The sequence below is a fragment of the Pelodiscus sinensis genome, chromosome 1, assembly GCF_052426305.1.
Source record: "Pelodiscus sinensis isolate ZL-2025 chromosome 1, ASM5242630v1, whole genome shotgun sequence".
NCBI lineage: Eukaryota > Metazoa > Chordata > Testudines > Trionychidae > Pelodiscus > Pelodiscus sinensis.
Window position 1 is genome coordinate 49210001 of NC_143052.1, and position 20512 is coordinate 49230512.

The following is a 20512-nucleotide window of genomic DNA, read 5'->3' on the forward strand; positions in this document are numbered from 1 at the left end:
GGTTACTCACATTTACCATATCAGAGTATTGTGTATTATAAGTATAGGGAAATACAGTGGTACCTTAGTCTCCACTTGGACCTGCATAAGCTGACCCTTTTGCCTATGTGAAGTTTCACTGATTTTAATGGAACTTTGTGTGGGTACAAGATTCCAATTCCTTATCAGTTTGAAGGACTCAGGCCTTATGAAACACTGTATGGTTATAGTGGGCAAAAACAGATTTTACAACAAACATCCCTGTGTATGCTTAATGCTACAAATCATGTTAAAAATCATGCTTAATTTGCTGAATGATGCAATTTATTTTTAAGTGATTTAACAACAACAAAAAAAGCATTTTATGTGTACTTTATGACTAATCTATTCTCCTATGCACTCAGATAATATCTATCTACCTTTGTTTTCTAATACTACAGAGAACTCCAAGTTTTTCAAAGTGGGCTTTCTTTTAATATCTGTAAACCTATCAAAAAAAGATATTCTCTCTAGCTTCAGACTCAAAGCAGTGATTTGTGCACTTATAGGTGTACTTTGTTTAGTGTCACCTATGGTGTAGATTGGATAGATTTTGTAAAAGATAGCATTACTTTTAAAGAAACATACAATTTGAGAAGCTATTGCATTTTACCTTCATTTTATTGCCATATTTTTCATCACACTCATTGTTTTCCAACGGTCATGAAATTGTTCATTTTCTTAGTCTGTTACATTCATAGACCTATTTACTGTTTATAAAGCAATATGCACTTACAGGTTTTGGAGATGGCTTAGGCTCTGAGGGTCGCATGTGCAAGTGGGTCATCATTGCTTGAAGACGTTCACGTTCTTTAGAAAGCTGTTAAGAAAGAGTGAGATCAGAAGCATTTTAGAAATGACTGATACAGCTATTTTACTGCAGTGATACATCTTATCATTGAGGTTGTCTCACTGTAATGATTCCTGCATATAAAAGCCTATGTCAGTAGAAAGTTATCTGAGAGGAAATGCAACTTTGGCTAGGGGAAAAAAAAACTTTTATAACCTTTCTTATGTTAAAAGGTCAAAGAAAACAAATAACACTTCATCTTTTTGTCAATAAGAGAATTGAGGTCACAGTTGCATCGACAGTAACAAGTTACTAAGACCATAAATTAGAAGGCCCATAGTGTCTCTTTAAAGTCCCGTGGACACTGTTAGCAATGGACTAGTGCCAACAGCTGTGAAGGGGTGAAGGGTCCTCAAAGCACAGTGCCTGCCAGGATTGTCTGCACACTTCATCCTTTCCCACTGAGGTCCAGTTAGTGCCCCCTGCAATCTGCCATCATCAATCTAATTCAATAGAGTGACAGAGACCAGGCAGTGTGAAACGCTGAACTCTGCCACTGAGTCGGCATCTACACTGCACTGGGGTCTCATTACAACTGATGGACCTTACTTTTCTCTCAGCCAGACAAAGCAAAAAATGACATAATTGGTCATACTGAAAGCAAAATCTTCAGTTGGACTGTTACGTTGCAGCAGACCCTCTGTACATTGTAAACAGGCCTTAAGAACCCCTTAAATTTGCTTCAGAAATCATTTCATTTTCTTTACAAAAGCTGTATTTTATTTGAATTCATGATTGATTTTCACATCATTTGACATACAAAATACTTGTCTTTTCAGATTCTAATGGTCTTGCCACATTAAAAACATAGAAAAGGATTTTTAAAAGAAGAAAATACTGACAAAATATAAACAGACACAAAGAAAGTATCTGTTGTTTACTTAAAATGTTGTGCTCTAATGATATCAATTTGGATATCAACAAAACAATTACTATGCTTGTAGAAATAAGAAATCAGTTAGGGTGTGTCTAGACTACATGCCTCCTTCGATGGAGGCATGTAGATTAGCCAGATCGGAAGAGGGAAATGAAGCCGCGATTAAAATAATCGCGGCTTCATTTAAATTTAAATGGCTGCCCCGATCTGCCGATCAGCTGTTTGTCGGCAGATCGGGGGAGTCTGGACGCGATGCCCCGACAAAGAAGCCTTTCTTCATCGACACAGGTAAGCCTGGTTTCACGAGGCTTACCTGTGTCGATGAAGAAAGGCTTCTTTGTCGGGGCATCGCGTCCAGACTCCCCCGATCTGCCGACAAACAGCTGATCGGCAGATCGGGGCAGCCATTTAAATTTAAATGAAGCCGCGATTATTTTAATCGCGGCTTCATTTCCCTCTTCCGATCTGGTTAATCTACATGCCTCCGTCGAAGGAGGCATGTAGTCTAGACACACCCTTAGTGTTTAACAAGGCTGTTTTCTTAGAAGTTTCTAAAGCTTTTTTGCAGGAATCTTGTGTTGAAATTAGTTCAAATGCTAGAGCTACAATAGAAAATTAGGAATGCATTAGACTAGACAACTGGACTAGTTCATTATCTAGAGCAGCAGCAGAGAGGTTCCCTGCTACCTGTGCAACTGTAGATATTTTGCCATTACTCATACACAGAAGAAAGTACTGGATATAATTTGAACAGCACAACTTTAATTAAAAACACACTTGAGGAAGAAAGCAAAAAGGCTTTTTCTTTGGCTTTATATTATATGCACAACACTTTAGAAACAAGCTATTTGCCATGATGTAAAACCCTAAAAAAAAGAATAAAGAGAGAGGAAAAAAAGATGTCCAGATGAGCCAACATTAAGCCTGCAAGCTCCGAGCTTCCAAAAGCAACTAGAACTTTGTTTGGGTTTGAAGTTGACACGTATTGAGGGGGAAAAGTGACATGATTATACTTTTCCATCAATATATATTTTTGGTTTCTGATATTAAAATACAAAAGAACCGAACAGCGTGGGCTCATCTACACTGGCCCCTTTTCCGAAAGGGGCATGTTAATTTCACAGGTCGTAATAGGGAAATCCGCAGGGGATTTAAATATCCCCCGCGGCATTTAAATAAAAATGTCCGCCGCTTTTTTCCGGCTTTTCTAAAAGCTGGAAAAGAGCGTCTACACTGGCCCCGATCCTCCGAAAAAAAAGCCCTTTTCCGGAGGATCTTATTCCTACTTCAAAGGAATTAACATGCCCCTTTCGGAAAAGGGGCCAGTGTAGACGTAGCCCATTAGTTTTGTAAAGAAGAAACAAAAATTCATACACAAAATGTATTCATGTTACATCAGTAACATCATTTACCAAGAATCAAGAAATCTAAATAGTTCTGTATCTTTCCTCTGCAAGTGCATCACTTCTTTATATAGAAACAAATACAAAAGAGACATTACCGCTCCTAAGCTGTGGTTCTGTGGCTGTGCAACTATCCATAATACAAATAACTCCAAACATAGTGGATACAGACCCAATTACTACCCCTTGCAGCCCATGGTGGTGGCATGATTGAGGGAAAGCCAGTATGGCTGCAACTGTCCCTGAAGATTGGTGATCTCTGGCTGCTGTAGTGGCTTCTTAAGTCTTCCAGTTCACACAACACCTATCTCAGAAGAAAGAACCAGCACAAAGGGGCTGTAAGATTGGGGAACCCCAGGGAGGACTCCTTGACTATGGCTGAAGATCTGGCCCAACATCTTTAGGCAATAGTTCTGCAGTTTTGAAAACCCCAAAGGGACGTTGGCTTGTCCCATGACTGGAAGATGAGATCCATATATATGCATGACAATGCTTCCTCCTGGACTGTGTCAGAAAATAACTCAACTGAGTGCCACAGGTCCTCTATTATTGTTGATGAAGATTCTCCAGTAGTTAAAATGCTAAGAAACTGTGCATGGTACCCTATATGCCTTAGCCATAGTACAGCTGTTCTTGTGGCTAGTGTAAAATAGAACAACAATTGATAAACCCTAAGTTGTTAGGGATTTATTACAATATTTAGCATTCACACAGTGCTTCACCTATTCAAAGTAACTAAATACAGATTAACTAAACAATTCCTCCATTATTAACACCTCACAAGTATGTTGTTACTCCAATTTGTAGATGGGAAATTAAAACATTAAGTAGGGCAGGTGACTTGCCCAAGGTTGCACAAGAAGTCAATATCATTCACATTAAGGATTTTAACAAAGTCTCAGAGATATTCTAAGAACTTTTTATGAACATCAATGAATCAGAGTCAAGAGACACAGGCCTTTTTTTCTGCAGATTGAATGTCTCTAGTCCAGAGCTCTCTGATCCGGCACGATATTAGTTAGCCAGATGTCCACTTATCATGGGTGTGGCCTAGTTTCCCATGGTCCCATAAAGTTTGTTTATAACCACCAGTTCTGGCTCTTCGGTTATGGGTGCAATAGGAGCCTCTTCTGCAAGAGGAAATGCAAATGGAGTGCTCATTTGCATATGTCGTGCTCTCATTTGCGTTTCCTACTTGGATCCCTTTTGCGCAAGAGTTTTTTGCGCAAAAAAGCGCTGTGTAGACGGCTCCTTTTTGCACAAAACCCCCCTTTTGCACGAGAGCTGTTTTTCTTTTTTGCGCAAAAAACTCTTGTGCAAAAGGGATCCAAGGAGGAAACGCAAATGAGAGCACGACATATGCAAATGAGCACTCCATTTGCATTTCTTCTTGTGGAAGAGGCTCGTAGTGTAGACATAGCGCTAGTGTTCTGTGCTGTTATTTAGCTCTAATTTACCCTTAAATGTCCTCTAACAGCCCAGTAAGCAGAGGTGCTGATAAAGCTGTAGAGAATATTGACTTCTCATGGTTTGCCAAAGTCTCTGGTTCAGGACTGGTCAGATCCTGAGGACTAGACCACTTCAACCTATATAACCCTTGAGACAGGCATGTTAAAAAAAAAAGGAGATAACATAACTATGTAACAAACCTGTATTTCTAACTGTTGAACCACTTGCATTTGCACCCGACACTGAGCAGTGCTTCTGTCATCCAATGCATGTTCATTGTTAAGGTGCCTGGTAAAGAAAGAAAATACTAATAAAATACAGGATTAAGGTGAGCATAATTTCTTCATTCAATTTGCTCATTCTTTAGATGGGACTCTCATTAATGTCAATGGAACATTTGCAAAAAACTCTAAATTGAATGCACCCAGTATACAACTATGTAAGATAACAATCAGTGCTGTGACATTTTTATTTTGATCCATAAAGTGTTCCCAGCTGATAAATGCTAGGGGCCCAGTTCTCCTGTGTGTTCAGGCTGCTTTGCCCATCTCTACCAGCACAAATCAGCCCTTAAGCCATGACTCCCTGTATACTAGTGGATTTCTCCTGTGAAAGGGATCATTGAGGGGCACAGAGGCAACATAGTGATTTCTATACTACCTCCATGCCATGCTGCTGGGATAAGTGAGCGGCCAGTACATCCTTAGACTCCACTGATCCCCAGCTGCTGTACTGATTCATTCAGGCTGTCCTGAATTAAAAGCAGCCTACAAGATACTTTCTTTATCTGATTTTCTTTAATCTCCACCCCCCATGCCTCAAATCTGACATCACAAGTACTAAGGAACAGCAAACAGTAGTAAAACCTCACTGATTTGCATTAATAATAGCCCCCCCAAAAATTCTCAGAGCATAATGCAACTGATGCAGCTCCATAATCAAGAATGAGCAGGAAAGGGCGAGGCAACGGCGAAGGGCAACTGCACACCTTGTATGCATTGCAGAGCGATTCCCCCTGGCAGCCTCTTGGAGGAGGGTCCAAGATGTGACCATTGGACCAGCAAGTGTGCAGATCCGAAACCAGATCTCCTGTATGGGGGAAGGAGCACACAGTGACCATGAGGCAGCCAGGAAGCTGGGCATAGCCTAAGGACAGGAGAGTGTGTCTCTTGAGACACCAATGGGGGCTCGATTGCAAAAGTCAGGAGATAGGAGAGTGTTTCCGGTTTATTATTCCTCCTCCCTCCAGGATTGTGGAATTCCCTGTTTATAGCATATCAGCTGCATGATGCAGGTTTTCTCTTTTCACAAACCTGTTGAGAACGTTTGGAGAGCAAGAAAAAGAAGAAATGGAGGCAGGGGCATTGGCTCTGCAAAAATTTGGATTCACTAGCTATTTCCCCTGAAGATCAGAGGAGCCAGAGCTACAGGGACTACTGTGCAGAGTCATGGCCACAGATACCAGCACCCCCTCTCTCCTTTCTTCTGAAAACCTCCTCATTATACAACATAGCTGCTTGATTCTTCTGCTGTAGGCAGGATTTACCTATTGGTGAATAAAGAATGAAAAAAACCAAAGGATATTGCAGCTTACCCTCACTAACAGCTCTTTGTTATTATTATATCTTCAGGTTTTTTTTTTTTAAAGAGTGGAAATCACATTTTTTATGCTCATGATGGGATTTGCCTATTAGTGAAGTGTAACAGAGATGTTTTGCTACTTGTGCAACAGGCCTGGAGAAAATAAGTAAATATGTCATTTTTCATTCAGTTTTAGATAAAGAAGGTTGGCATTAACAGTTTAAATATTAGAGGGGATTATTTATAATAAGCTTAATTTTCACCAAAAATGGATTCAGTAGCACCTTCCTCCTCTCACTTAAGACCACAAAACTCATGGTCCTTTGTTTTAAATTCCAGCCACCATTCCAGGTGCAAAAATGGAAGATGAAGCCTTAGAAATAAGACTTTGTGTACTTAAAATGTGCTCTTTTGTTTTCTAACATTTTCATTTCAAAGAATAATTTAATTTCGCCAACCAGGCATGTTCATCAGAAATAGCCATTTGTCAAAATTTCTCATTTTTTATGATGTGTTCATTTCCCCTGATTTTGAAATTAGGATAAATAGATAAGCAGCTAATTAATGAATAAATTCACCAAATGGACTTTCACAACATCCTCTTCATTGCACTGACAGGCCTGTATTCTTACAAAATATGTGATTTATTAATTTAATATTCATTTTAAACATGAACAAATTTATTTGGACATACTCTTTCATGGGCTGGAGTTCACTCTGTCAGATGCCTGAAGTGGAAACTTTAGTTTGGAAGGGATATATAAACATGCAAAGATGGGAGTGTTATACTACTATTATTTTTAACATACTTTCAAGTAATTTGTTACAAAATTGAGATATTTAGTAATTTCTAGATAAAGTGGAATAATAATGAACCTAATGCATATTTGTGTAAAATTGAAAACAAAAATGAAATACAGAGAATGGTAGAGCACATGTTTGTGCATGCCTCCATGCACCAGCTTGAGATGACTGCATACTCATTATTATGTGATTTATATACTACCACATGTTGGCTCGACAAGTTGCAGAACACAGACAGAGACTGCTTCCTGAGGCCATGTCTATACTATGTAGAAAACTGATGCTGCTGCGGTCAATCTTCCGGGGTTTGAATTAACGGGTCTAGTGAAGACCCGCTAATTTGAACTGAGAGGGCTCTACCATCGGTTCTGGTAGTCCTGCTCCTTACGAGGAGTAAGGGAAGTCACTCTTGGTGACCTCCTATTGTGTGGATGGCCCCAAAACGTGATTGATGTTAATTACATAGCTGGAGTTGTGTACCTTAAGTCAACTGTCCCTTCTAGTATAGACCAGGCATGAGGAACTTGACATTTAACAGTCACATGCAATGTGGTAGAAAAGGAAAGTCCAGTATAAAAGCAATTTCAGTGCGATCATACAGTAACTTGAGAGACTACTGAACATGTTGAGGGTTACAAAGTAATCTCCTGCCATTGAGTGCCAACACAACCTCTATATCATTATGTCCATCATATTATTGTTTATGTTTTATATTTTAGAGAAAAAATGTTTCAGAGAAGTGAAAAGCACATGAACATTTTAATAGGATGATTTTTTCTTGTCTTTTTGCCTGTGAAGGAGAGTTCCTTTATTTATCATGACTGTTCAAGCAGTATAGAGACAGAAAAAATTGGTCTAATACATTTTTAAAACCTCTAAAATACCTTTTTGGCTACAAATTTAGGGTCTAATATTTTGCAATCTAGCAGGACTAGAAATATATTTTGTATCTCTGGAAGACTGGGAATCTATCCAATGTACACATTTTTTGTTTCTTGCCTTTCAAATCTAGTTATCAGAAAATTTCCTGAAGTTTGGAATGTTAGGAGTCCCAACCAAGATGGATTATTGGTCTGAAATTGGGTGATGAGATGAAAGGGGCAAAATAAATTTAATGTACTTCATGATTTTGTAGTTGACTCAATGATTGAACAAGTAAGGGGATTTTTTCTGTAGTTATAATGGCAACAAATTGGATATTAAACAGTTACTGACTATGCACATTTGCATAAGAAAGTATTAATATAATAAGTAATGCACGCTATCAGTAAAGCGCATTAATGATAAATTATTAATTTGAGTGTCTTACATGAGAAATTAAAAGACTGAAAATACAGTGGCATCGATTTTGAAATGCATCAAACTGCACTAGATTTTTTGCAGCTAGATCTGGATTCTGTAATGCAAAAGCTACTGTAGCTTTGTAGGTGAGAACAGATGCCGTTTTAGCAAAGGTTCTAGTGGACGTTTACCTATATCAATTAACCTCCGTGTAACTTGGTACTCTTGTCAGTCTCTGCTCACACGAAGTCCATGACTAAAATAGCAGTGCTATAGGTCAGGAGGGAGGGGCACTGGCAGAGCTCTATGGAGGAATATACACAGAACCTGTCTGCCCTGTGTTGAGTTCCAGCCAGTACTATTATGAGCTTTTCTTTAATGAGTACTAAAATTCACTCATTTTTTAAAAAAAGGAGACTGTACATTCACAAGATATAGTCATCTTATATTATAAAATTCACAGGAAAATTATTTAAAAGCGTTTGTAACAAATGTTTATATTTTGAAAGTAATTTGTCCACCTGCATTGTCCAGGAGCTTTACTATTACATTTAAAGACAAAGCCTAATTTTAGTGCTCAGAAAATAAAGGACTTTAAAACTGAAAAAAAAAAATACATTTACACTATTGGACTACAGCAGTGATTCTCATCTAGGGTATGTGTAATCCCTGTGAGTGCACACAGTTCTTCTAGAGGGTGTGCATCAACTCATTTAAATAGTTGCCTAGTTTTACAATAGGCTACATAAAAAACACTAGAGAAACTAAAATTTCAAACAAACAAGTGTTTTTATGTTTATTTGTATATCTATATTGCCCTTCAATCACTATTTATTGTTACAAAAATAGAAGTACAATATATACATTCCAATTGATTTGTTTATATTTATATGGTACAAATGTGAAAATGAGCAACTTTTCAGTAACAGTATGCTGTGACGCTTTAATATATTTATGTATGATTATGTAAGCAGGTAGTTTTTAAGTGAAGTGAAAAATGTGCAAGACAAATCAGACTCCTGAAAAGGGTAGAGTAGTCTGGAAAGGTTGAGCACCACTGGACTACAGCATGGTAACATTTCTATCTTCACGCTTGAAAGTTAACATTATTATTACTCTCCTTTTTGCTTAAAAGTCAGGAGTAGAAGTGTATGGGTATAGAGAAAGATATATAATACAGAGAGACAGTAGAAGAAAATGTACAAGTTATAAAAACAATATGAAAATACTCTGCAATCATCATTTTACATGAACTCACTTGGAGCAAAAAGGATTTGATACTTGTTTACATTTTAGTGATAATCTATCACTGTATATTTAAAGAACCAAAAAGTGAAAAATGTTTGCATTTGTATGCTCAAGTCTTAGAGACCTATTCAATTTATCTAGCAGCTTTTATTAGACTAGAGACTGTAGACTACAATAATAGTCAATGAGGTTTTGTCTTGATTGAATTTTTCAGTGGAACACAAAAGAACCTTGCCATTAAAATAGTCCTTTATTCTCTTGTATGAAGGCGAAAGGTTTTTAAAGTGTTGTGATGTTCAGTAATGAGCCTCTATCTAAATTATCATTGGTGACAAACTCACAAAGCACTTTTCGAGGACACATAGTTATGAAATGCCAGAGCTGCCACTTTCTTTCCTGTAATTATAGGCTAGCTTGCAGCCCTTCAATGATCATTTATAGAACAGCCTCCAGTGGATTACTGAGAACTTGAAAAACACATACATACCTCTGCCACATCTCCCTTCTCCTTTCCTCGCTATTGTTTACCAGTGATATGTAAAATAATAGTGCCTATTCATTCCCCCTACTTAATTATGCCAATCAAAGTACAGAAATAGTGTCTGCTATAAATACAATGCAATATGACTAAATAAATAGGCTGAACATTAACATTAAATTATGAATTTATGTATTTATGACTATTTTATACCAGAATTATTCTCTTTTATGCTTTTATAACTGTCTCAGGTACTACATATTGCTGTTCAAAAATTCTCTATGATTTATAAATCAAGAATGGGATAATACTGAAAAATGAGAGGATTGGTGGATTTTCTCAGTCAGTGCCTAATTGCTGTTTCAAAATGCATATGCAAAGGGACATTTCATTAATCATTTAATCATGTCCCTTGCAGGAAGTTGGAACTAATGTTGCAAATACCCTTTTCATATGAATGCTCCATAATACTATCTTATGCATTTGATATATTGCATATGTCATAAATTATAGCTGCTTCAAAAAGACCAAGTGGGTTGTTATCCCTGAAGATGCTTGTTACAAAACCTTTAATAAGTTTTTTTTAACTTATTGCTAGTTCTATTTCACAGCTTCATTCCAGCCACCAATAATGCTCTTTCTGATGGCAAAGGTCTGTAAATTACCCATGCAATCACTAACACCATTTCACAGACCTGTTCTACTTCTACTGGTCTGCTAACAAGGCGATTACACACAAATTACTGAATGCCTATGAAATATTTAAATGCATTCTACTCTACTATGCATTAATAAGAGCAAAGCAAGCTCTGGAATTCTGGTTAGCTCCAGTCCCTAATGTCCCCTAATGAGCCTCTTACTGTGACTGCAGTTCAAACAGAGAGGTGAAGAAAAAATGCAAAGGGTGCCTTCAGAAAGGCAGCACTGAACAAACATTGTGTGAGCCAGTTCTAATTTATGGGTCACTTTATAGGTATATTGATTTTTGTTTTCAAAATGGAATAAATGATGTGGTCGAGTGGTGTTCTTTAAAAACTGCATGAGTCTGTATTCAAGCTATCTGAGGTGCACATGGAAAAGTATAAATATGCAGTCACCTTTCTAAACAACAATAAAGAAAACATTCCATAAATACAAAAATGCAACAATGTATTCTCTTCAATTTGTTTAATGCATATTTTCTCTTTCATTAGATGTAAATTTACATCCTAACCTCAGTTGCATATTTCCCATTATCAAATCAATTTCAATCTCTGGAATTTCAAATACATTTAAAGTTATAGCATTTCAAAAGCTAAAATGGGATCAGCTTTAAATCCAAGTGTGTCAGAGATTGTTTTAACAAAATGTTTCACTTGCATATCAGTGGTGTTTGATTTATTTTGCATCAAGCTTTTTATGTTTAAACACTGACAGGAGTTTAAATACAAAATGTTAGCTGTCACTATTCATTTAGCTGATTATGTCAGATGCCTTAGTTTTGAGAGATCGTGGCACTGTCACCAAAAGAAACAACATTCTGACAAGTTCAAAGAATGCCTTCTTGAGGTCATAATTTTGTAGCCATGCTTCCTAGTCAAAGACAAAGAAATAGACAATACACACTAAGTAAGAAAGAGCATAATTTTATATATCACCATGCAGCTGCAAGAAAAAAGAAAGTCAGATGAAGTCCTGTACTGAACTGTGTTCCATTAAACAAACAGTTTCTTCTTATGGCTTTTATTTTTTATTACTCTTTCCATGACATTTGGTCAATATTCTTTGTGGATTTTTAAATGTGCTCACGTGCCTCTGATAATAAATGTAATCTCTCCTGTTGGCAAGCTGGTCTACCTTCTATAGTATGATTTTTTTCCCTGACACTAACAATTCTGTCTCTATAGAGGAAAACATAACCCGGCTTTGTACTGTAGATCGTGTTTTGTTTGCTGGCGTCTGCTGCATGCAGGTTAAAGAACACTTGTCTGCTGGCTGGAATGTTATATTGTAAACCTTTAGGTTTAAGCTCTAAAAGTCAAATCTATCTACACTCAAACTGACTTAGGACCAATGGAATGATAATTAATTTTGCAGACAAAATACACAAAGTTTTGTCATATGTTATTACATTCTGACATTTATAAGACAGTAATGAAGAACTACAATTAAATGCTTTTAGTGATCTACTGAGCTCCTCACTTAGTGACCAAAAAATGGTTAGCTTCTGTCAACACCTGTTTTATAGTAAAATTCCAAAATTTTCATAAACATTTTTGGCACTCTTTTAATCTCCTCTCTTCGATGTCTAGTATTTTGTTTAACTCTTGTCTTCTTTACAGTTATGTAATAATCTTTTCTAATCTGTCTACATTTTGAGCTAAAAGTTGTTTTTGCAGAAGTCAGTAGAACTGATGGTGTGCACATGAACAATTTGTTATCTATCATAATTTCAACAAGACTGAAAATTTGCTGAAGAAAATATAAACCATGGTTTGGTGTTCCAAATGAAAGAATATCAAAGGAACCATATGATACTATGTTTTCCAATATGTATAGCATAAATGTTACAAATATTATTAATCTGTTCTACTGCATGCAAAGTCTAACTTCTTTCAGCATCTGACTACCTCATCAAAAACAAAAAAGATAATTATCCTAAACTATATTTAAAATGAAAACACTGAATACTGGATAACAAAAATGAAGGTGTAAAAACCTTTCATCACTATCAGTCATTTACTGTAAGTTATTCTTCACTTCACCCCAAATCCTTTCCATTATTACAAAAGTGAAGCAAAGCCTCTGTGTTTTCTGTCTTAATCCTCCTTCTCAGATGCCTCTGCACAGCTGCTTTTTTTTTTTAAACCCACAAGCTTCTTGGTGAACTGCATTTGGAGCACAACAAGTTAGAGTTCACTTCATAAATCAGGAGCTCTTCAAACTTGTCATAAGCATATTACAGAAATACACACTACTGGTCAGGGTAGTGTGCTCTATTAATATTTCATTTTAGAACAGTATACTTGCATTAACTCTATTAACACAGGTATCATACTGTTTCAAGTCAGAGAACCTACAACGTTGTAACAAAGATTACACTAAGAGCAAGGCCTTGATAACTACAGCCATTAGTCCTGTCATCCCCTATAAAGTTAATGGGTCGGAAAAATGGTCAATCTTTGGCCTAAAAGTTGATATTTAATTGAAATAAAATGTTTTTTAATTGTAATGGAGATTTTGCATTAGTGTGAACATGGAAAGGCACTAAGGGAACTAATGCCAAGTTACATATTGATTCACATTTTAATACTAATGCAAACTGTTTGAATATTTCAACTTCACAAACAACTGCATCTATCCCTCAATTAAGATGTCTTATTTGCCTCAGAAGATCAAAAGTTATAATTAAATGGAAAAAATATTCTCCAATTTTTTTTCTCTTGGAGTATGGGATGAAATGTTGGAATGGCTGTTAACTCTGAGTGGCTCTTCAAAGGACTGATCAGGAAGCTGTGAGTTTGCTCTGCCTCTTCCATATGCAACTGTAAACCCAGCACTACAGAGTGTTAATCAAAATGGTTTTAGTGATTGTGGATTATAACAAGAGACCTAACAGAAGGTCTCTTCTGTGAAAGGGGTGGCCAAGAATTAACATATCTATAGCTTGGAAGGATGGAAGTATTTATAAAAGTTAGTTTTTTCCTGGAGAGGAAAAGGCTTGAGTTAAGTTGTCTAAAATTCTTAATCAATAATGGTTAGAACAATATCTGCAGTATATAGTAATTTTTCTCATGGAACCACTAGCAGTAGTTTAAAAAATGCTTCACAATGAGTAACTTCTTTAATCTACAAACAGATATGGTATATAGCAAAATCATTTTTATATAATAGCACAAAATGCTTTTGAAATTACACTGTAAAGTATGCATAAATAGTCATTCTCCAAGAGTGAGAGAAAATATAAAGTGAGATTTAGAAGTTAATATCAGTTATTTTCATGAAACTGCAAAACTGTAGGAAGACTGGAGGAAGGAGTTAAAATACATTGCAAAAATTATCACTGAAATTCTGCTATAAAGTTATTATGTTACTGAGTTCTTGTGCCTTGTTGTTAAGGTGCTTTTGCTATAGACCCTGTAGTCTACCATTTGTAAACACATCTTTTTGATGTTTCTGCCAACATCCTGGCAACAAAGCAGTGCAATTTCAAATGAGCTAATTAACTTAATTGTTGATGAAGCATGAAACAGTTCATTCACCCTGTTAGCTGCACCATGACAACGTAAGAGAGCCTGTGAAGTTACTCATCTATATAAACCTATCTGTAGCTTTCTATTAAGATTGGTTTCATGCCAAAAACAATATGGTTATTCTGACCAAACCCAAGCCACATAGCAAACATAATACATATAGCATGTCAGCATATCTGTGGCAAACTCCATGGAATATAGAATTGTCTGGAAATTGATAAATGGGAAAAAAAACCCTACTGCACTTTCAAGTTGTTGAAGAGCTATGCAATCTATTTTCTAAAAATTTAGACTTAGGCTGCTATTTAGAAAACTAACAACTACAACTGAACAACAACTAAAACAGTTCGACACTATGGCTATGTCTAGACTTCAGGCTTCTTTTGGAAGAAGCTTTTCCAGAAGAGATCTTCTAAAAAAACTTCTTCTGAAAGAGAGCGCCTACACTGTCAAAGCGCATCAAAAAAGCGATCTGCTTTTTCAAAAGGTAATATCCACACTGAATGGACACTATCTTGCATTTAAGCTGCGATTACTACGGACAGAGTGGCCACTAGGGCACCTGTGTTATTCCTATTTCCTCATATTTCGAAAGAACTCTCTCTTCCTCATTGATACAGGCAGTCCCCGGGTTACGTACAAGATAGGGACTGTAGGTTTGTTCTTAAGTTGAATCTGTATGTAAGTCGGAACTGGCGTCCAGATTCAGCCGCTGCTGAAACTGATCAGTTTCAACAGCGGCTGAATCTGGACGCCAGTTCTGACTTACATACAGATTCAACTTAAGAACCCCAGGCATCCCCAAGTCAGCTGCTGCTGAAACTGATCGGCAGCTGATTCCAGGAAGCCCGGGGTAGGGGCTTCCTGTAGTCAGCTGCTGCTCAGTTTCAGCAGTGGCTGACTTGGGGACACCTGGGGCAGAGCAGCTGGGGTGCTGCTGGGTTGCTCCAGTAGCGCCGCCGCTCCTCGGCGCTACTGGACCAACCCAGCAGCACCCAAGCTGCTCTGTCCCAGGCGTCCTGATTCAGCCGCTGCTGAAACTGACCAGCAGTGGCTGAATCAGGATGCCTGGGGCAGAGCAGCTGGGGTGCTGCCGGGTTGGTCCAGTAGCGCCCAGAACGGCGCTACAGGACCAACCGGCAGCGCCCCAGCTGCTGTACCACAGGCGTCCGGAGCAAAGCCGCGGAGCACGGGGGCAGCGGGACAGCCCAGACGCGCCGTGGCTGTCCTGCTGCCTTCGGGCTCTGCGGCTTTGCTCTGCTTTGCTCCCCCTCTCCCTGGTCTGCAGACCAGGGGCACGGGAAGCAAAGCTGCGGAACACGCGGGCAGTGGACAGCCCAGACGCCTGCGTGCTCCGCGGCTTTGCTCTGCAGACCAGGGGGACGGGGAGCAAAGCGACGGAACACGCGGGCAGCGGACAGCCCAGACACGTCTGGGCTGTCCGCTGCCCGCGTGCTCCACGGCTTTGCTCTGCTTTGCTCCCCTTCTCCCTGGCCTGCAGACCAGGGAGACGGGGAGCAAAGCAGAGCAAAGCCAAGGAGCACGTGGGCAGCGGACAGCCCAGACGCGTCTGGGCTGTCCGCTGCCCGCGTGCTCTGCAGCTTTGCTTCCTCTCCCTGGTCTGCTGGAGACCAGGGAGACGGCCCGTTCGTAACTGCGGATCCGACATAAGTCGGATCTGAGTAACTCGGGGACTGCCTGTACATGCCTTTTTCCAAAAGGGCTCTTTCGGAAAAAGGCCTCTTCCTTGTAGAAAGAGGATTATCAATGCCGCAAAACCCCTTCTGCTCTTTCTATATACTCTGTAGTGTAGACATACCCTGTAAGGCGTAAACCCACCCCTTTCAGTGTTTTGAGTTGTATGCATCTTGCACACATGTAAGAGAAAAGGTGAGGCTAAAGTTGCCAAAGAAAGGCTAAATGGCCACATCTGGTACATTAACATTGTGTGCGCATTGTTATATATTACACACACAAGAATCCTGTTTTGCACACACATGCATACATTACTTGTACCTATATGCTTTGCTGAAAACAATCAGAATTTACAGTGTATTTTTACATATCTTTACTATCAAAAAATACAATCAAAAGCATCTCTTCAAATTTCCCAAGACTCCATTTCAGCAAAGGGATAATAATAGAATTAAACACTGCTTTTGAAAGGGCTACAAAAGTGTTCTACATTAAAGGCTGCATAACAATTTGGTTCTCTGCAGATGGCCTTGATTATCCAGTTGCTCGGACTGTACAAATGAACTCTAATATGCTTGACAGTAGAACTTTATTAGTCATCTTTCTCATTTTGTTGCCTTAAACAACAACCCCTTTACCCACTGAATAAAAATCAACCTACTTTAAAAACTGTCCAAAATCTTCACAAATGCTTTCACAGCCAGGCCATTTGCAAACTCCATGGCCATAGAGAGTATGAGAGGCCCCAGTCTCCTCATGTGACGAGCTGTAGCAAAAGAATACGGCATCAGATTCATCTCAAAAGCCATAATCGTTGGAGGCTGCTAGCGCCTGTCAGGTTACGATCAGTGACAAACAGGTCAAAACAGGTCAATTCAGCTCAGAGCAGTCAGAAAAATTTAATCGTTCTATTGAATAGTTCAACTGCCAAGGCTAGATGATGTTCCAATTAGAGAAGAAATAGAGCCAAAGATGACTGTTAATAAAGGATGAAAAAATAAGATGACTGTATAATATCATATGCTAATTCTGCCATATGACCTCAGTGTAACATTTTACTTATAAATAAAAAATACGCTCAGAAATGATCAATTCTGAAAAAATATTTAAGATGGACAGCAGGAGCATATTGTGTTTCTGTACAATTTTTTCGATTTTCTTAGGGTTTTATATATTAAGCTGATTTACATTAGTAAATATTTCTCTTTACAAACATTGTTTCCATTAGCTGCTCTAGTTTTCATGAGAAGAAGCCCATATTCCATTTCATTTTTAAAGAAAAGTTTGCAATATATTTATCCTTATGGAATTATCAAAGAAGTTTTAAGTTTTCCCCTTAGAGAGCTCAATATTTGTTATATATTCCAAAGGAATCTACCAACTTCTCCCACATATAATCATCAAACTAATCTTAATTAAAGTAACAACATAGAAGTATCTAGAAGTATTCCATCTTTGAAATAATAAAGTTAACAGAAAACTGTTCTGATACTCAAATGAAGACCCCAGACATTGTCCAATTATAGTTTCCTGGCTTAAATGTTACAATAATGTGGATGTTTCTTCGAAAATACAATTGTTTACTATTTACTGTTTGTTGTAGAGAAGTTTAAATTTACCTTACATAAGAGATCATCAGTATCAGTCATTTTAAGCACTGAAAGGTAACAAGGAGGAGCCAAAAAAATCTTTACACTCAGCCTGAAAAGGCATATTTCAAAAGGATCATTTAAAGCCAAAATCTGCTGTGTTACAATGTCACAATGTGTACAGTAACTACTGGAATGACTCTAATGAATTAAATCAATGGAATTGCTTCTATGAACATAAAGACAAAATTTGGCCTTTCCTGTTATATCTTCTCTAGCTCTTTGCTCGAAATTATCAAGATAATTTTTTTACAACAGCACAAATGTAATTATGCAATAGTGTGTATGGATTCTCTAAGGTGAATTATATCTTCAGTCTGTTAGATATCCTGCTTATACTTTCTGTGAGGAGACCAATTTAATACTGTGGGCCTCAACATGGCTTCTAAATCAGAAAGTGGCCTCCCTGAAATCTCCAGCAGGGTGTTTCTGCTGGCTGGCCAAGTTAAAGGAAGAGTGTTTTATGGCAGTGGGAGAGGAGATGAAAACTGCTTCTAAAGGGGGTGGCATCGGTCACTGACTCATCCCCTGGGAATGCAAGGTTTTAAAAGGGGGTAAAACAGGACCCACCATACCTCCCTGTTAAGTTGTAAAATTTCAAGTTTGGTCAAGACCTTCTGTAGGCACTACGCTAGCTGCCCCCTTTTTAGAGAGGTGGGAAGGAATTTTTCCCTTACCATCATATTGGCTTGGGTAAAGTTGGGGTTTATTTGCCTTCCCCAGTGCAGAGTTCAGAAAGGGCTCTTTTTTATGCTTGTCAGGAAGAGTGGTAAGCCATATATTATGACTTTTTATGTAAGTGTAGGGCAGATGTCCAGTGCAGGCATTCCATGGGAAAGGTTTATAGTGACTGGATAAATGGCTTGTAAAAGGACTTTTAAAAAGTGTTTATAAAAGGAATGAACAGGGGGTGGTTGGAGACTCCTATGATTGGTGTGGCATAGAGCTAATCTCCCCCTCATTCTTATAGCACACCTAAACCCTCCTATATGAGGTGAAGATGGTAAGGTCCTGCCAGTAGATTTGCTGGAGGGACTGGCATGGGAAAAGAGAGGGAGCTGGTAGAAGCATCCTGGGTAATTATGTAATAAATATAGGGTTATCTGTAATGTACACTGTTATCTGCCAGGTAGTTCAAGACTTCTAGTAATAAAGCTGTGACCTGATTAAGCCCATTATCAAATGTCTCCTCTCCTTCTTTCAGCTTAGCTAGACAATGTAGTTGTTTGCCCACAAAGCATCTATAAATCTCCATCTACAAGTATCAGCCAGCACACACAAGTTATTGGTTGCATGTCTAACTGTCACCAGTAGAGGCTGATCTTCTCTAGTCCAGCACTTTCTGGTCCATAATATTTGTGGTCCAGCGTGATTTTAATTAGCCGGATGTCTACTTGTGGCCAAGTTTTCCATGGTCCCACAAGGTTTGTTTATAGCCACCAGTCTTGAGTCTCAAATGTTCTAGGCTATTATTTAGGTCTAATTTACCTCTACATGTCTTCTCAGAGCCCAGTAAGCAGTGGAAGTGTTGGTAATGCTGCTAGACAATATTGACCTCATGTGGTTCGGCAAATTCACTAGTTTGGCACTGGTCATTTCCCAAGAGTGCCAAACTAGAGAGGTTCAACCTATAGTAACAAAAGTTCACTATAGGTGTAAAAATGAAGTCACGTTATTAGGGTACTAAAAGTGGCACTTGCAAAATTAGAGGTGTTTTGTAAAAAATATGCTATGTTATTAAACATATTTGAAAAATTATGATTATTTAATCAACCTTCAATGTTCTGTATTTTTTCTGATTTTGTAGTGAAGACACTTGCGATTTCAAATAATACAAGTCATGATGAGAAATAATGATGTCTGTCTTTATTGTATGATCAAAAGTGTAACAAAAGCAAAGTTTTATGTCAGATGATAACACAGTAGGAATCTCATCAGAATTACCTGTCTCGCCTTGCATTTAGAACTGAAGACTGTCCATTCACTATGGAATGATGAGTTATTGGTGGTGATGCTTTGGAAGTGGTGGAGGAGGTAGTAGAGGAGGAATTGTTAGTAGAGAGGTCTAGCCCTCCATGTTTAATGCCATTGTCTTCCATACTGTGAACTCCAGTCACTTCTTTCCATAACTGCTGAATCTCAGCAGGACTTAAGCCAGCTATAAAATGAAAGAGAGCCCCACTAATATAACAAAGTAAGCGTTTCATATAATGAGCTCAGTGTTATTAATGGATTAATGCCAACAATAAAGGTGATGCTGTTTTTCCAGCACAATCGACGTGTAGTAAAAATTTCATTTTTTCTGCATTGCCATCCAATTAATTTAGCTGCTTTTCTCTTGTGCTACAAACAGTCAATTAAAAAAAGGTCACCAATTTTAATAATTTTATGCTTCTTCTTAAAACACTTGTTCAAGGATCAAAGAGGGCAAACTACAAAGACCAACTGGAGGCTCCCGTTTGAAAAAAACAACGATTAAAGGAAGTTTTAAAGGAGATATTCATTGTCTGTAGAATCAATTTCTTGATACACAGACATGACTCAGTGGATCCAAAGTTCATTCAGTTCTTCAGAACTACTGCTTAATCAACAATGTAATGGAAATAGAAAAAATATATATATTCGATCACACTAAGGAGTGAAGCATTAATACACTTTTAAAACGAAAACCAAATAAAACGGACGGGACCAAACTGAAATCAATGAAATTTCAACAGGTTTAAAGACAGGGAAGAATTTGACCCACAAACTTCAGTCAATGAAGACAAACTTAAATAGTTTCATCCACTAATTAATTAGCACTTCTAATTGCCAAAATTTACCCAGTTTAAAATGTAGTTTAAATGGACAAAAAACAATTATTTCGATGAGTAACTACTCTAACGAACAACACAGGGCCAGTTGCTCTATCCCCTGAATCAGCCAAAAGGGCAACAGAACTGATCTC

The 20512-nt window shown here is 38.0% G+C and overlaps 1 protein-coding gene across 10 annotated transcripts in view; it reads right to left on the reverse strand.

The window, feature by feature from the left end:
- FOXP2 (forkhead box P2) overlaps positions 1-20512 on the reverse strand; it is a 671944-nt gene that overhangs the window by 42821 nt on the left and 608611 nt on the right. For all 10 annotated transcript variants that reach the window (XM_006122527.5, XM_075929528.2, XM_014573351.4 and 7 more), the window contains 4 exons: positions 19510-19723; positions 16578-16682; positions 4798-4885; positions 755-838 (listed from right to left, as the gene is read on the reverse strand). In XM_006122527.5, coding sequence (XP_006122589.1) covers positions 755-838; positions 4798-4885; positions 16578-16682; positions 19510-19723 — 491 coding nt within the window. The remainder of the gene's footprint in view (positions 1-754; positions 839-4797; positions 4886-16577; positions 16683-19509; positions 19724-20512) is intronic.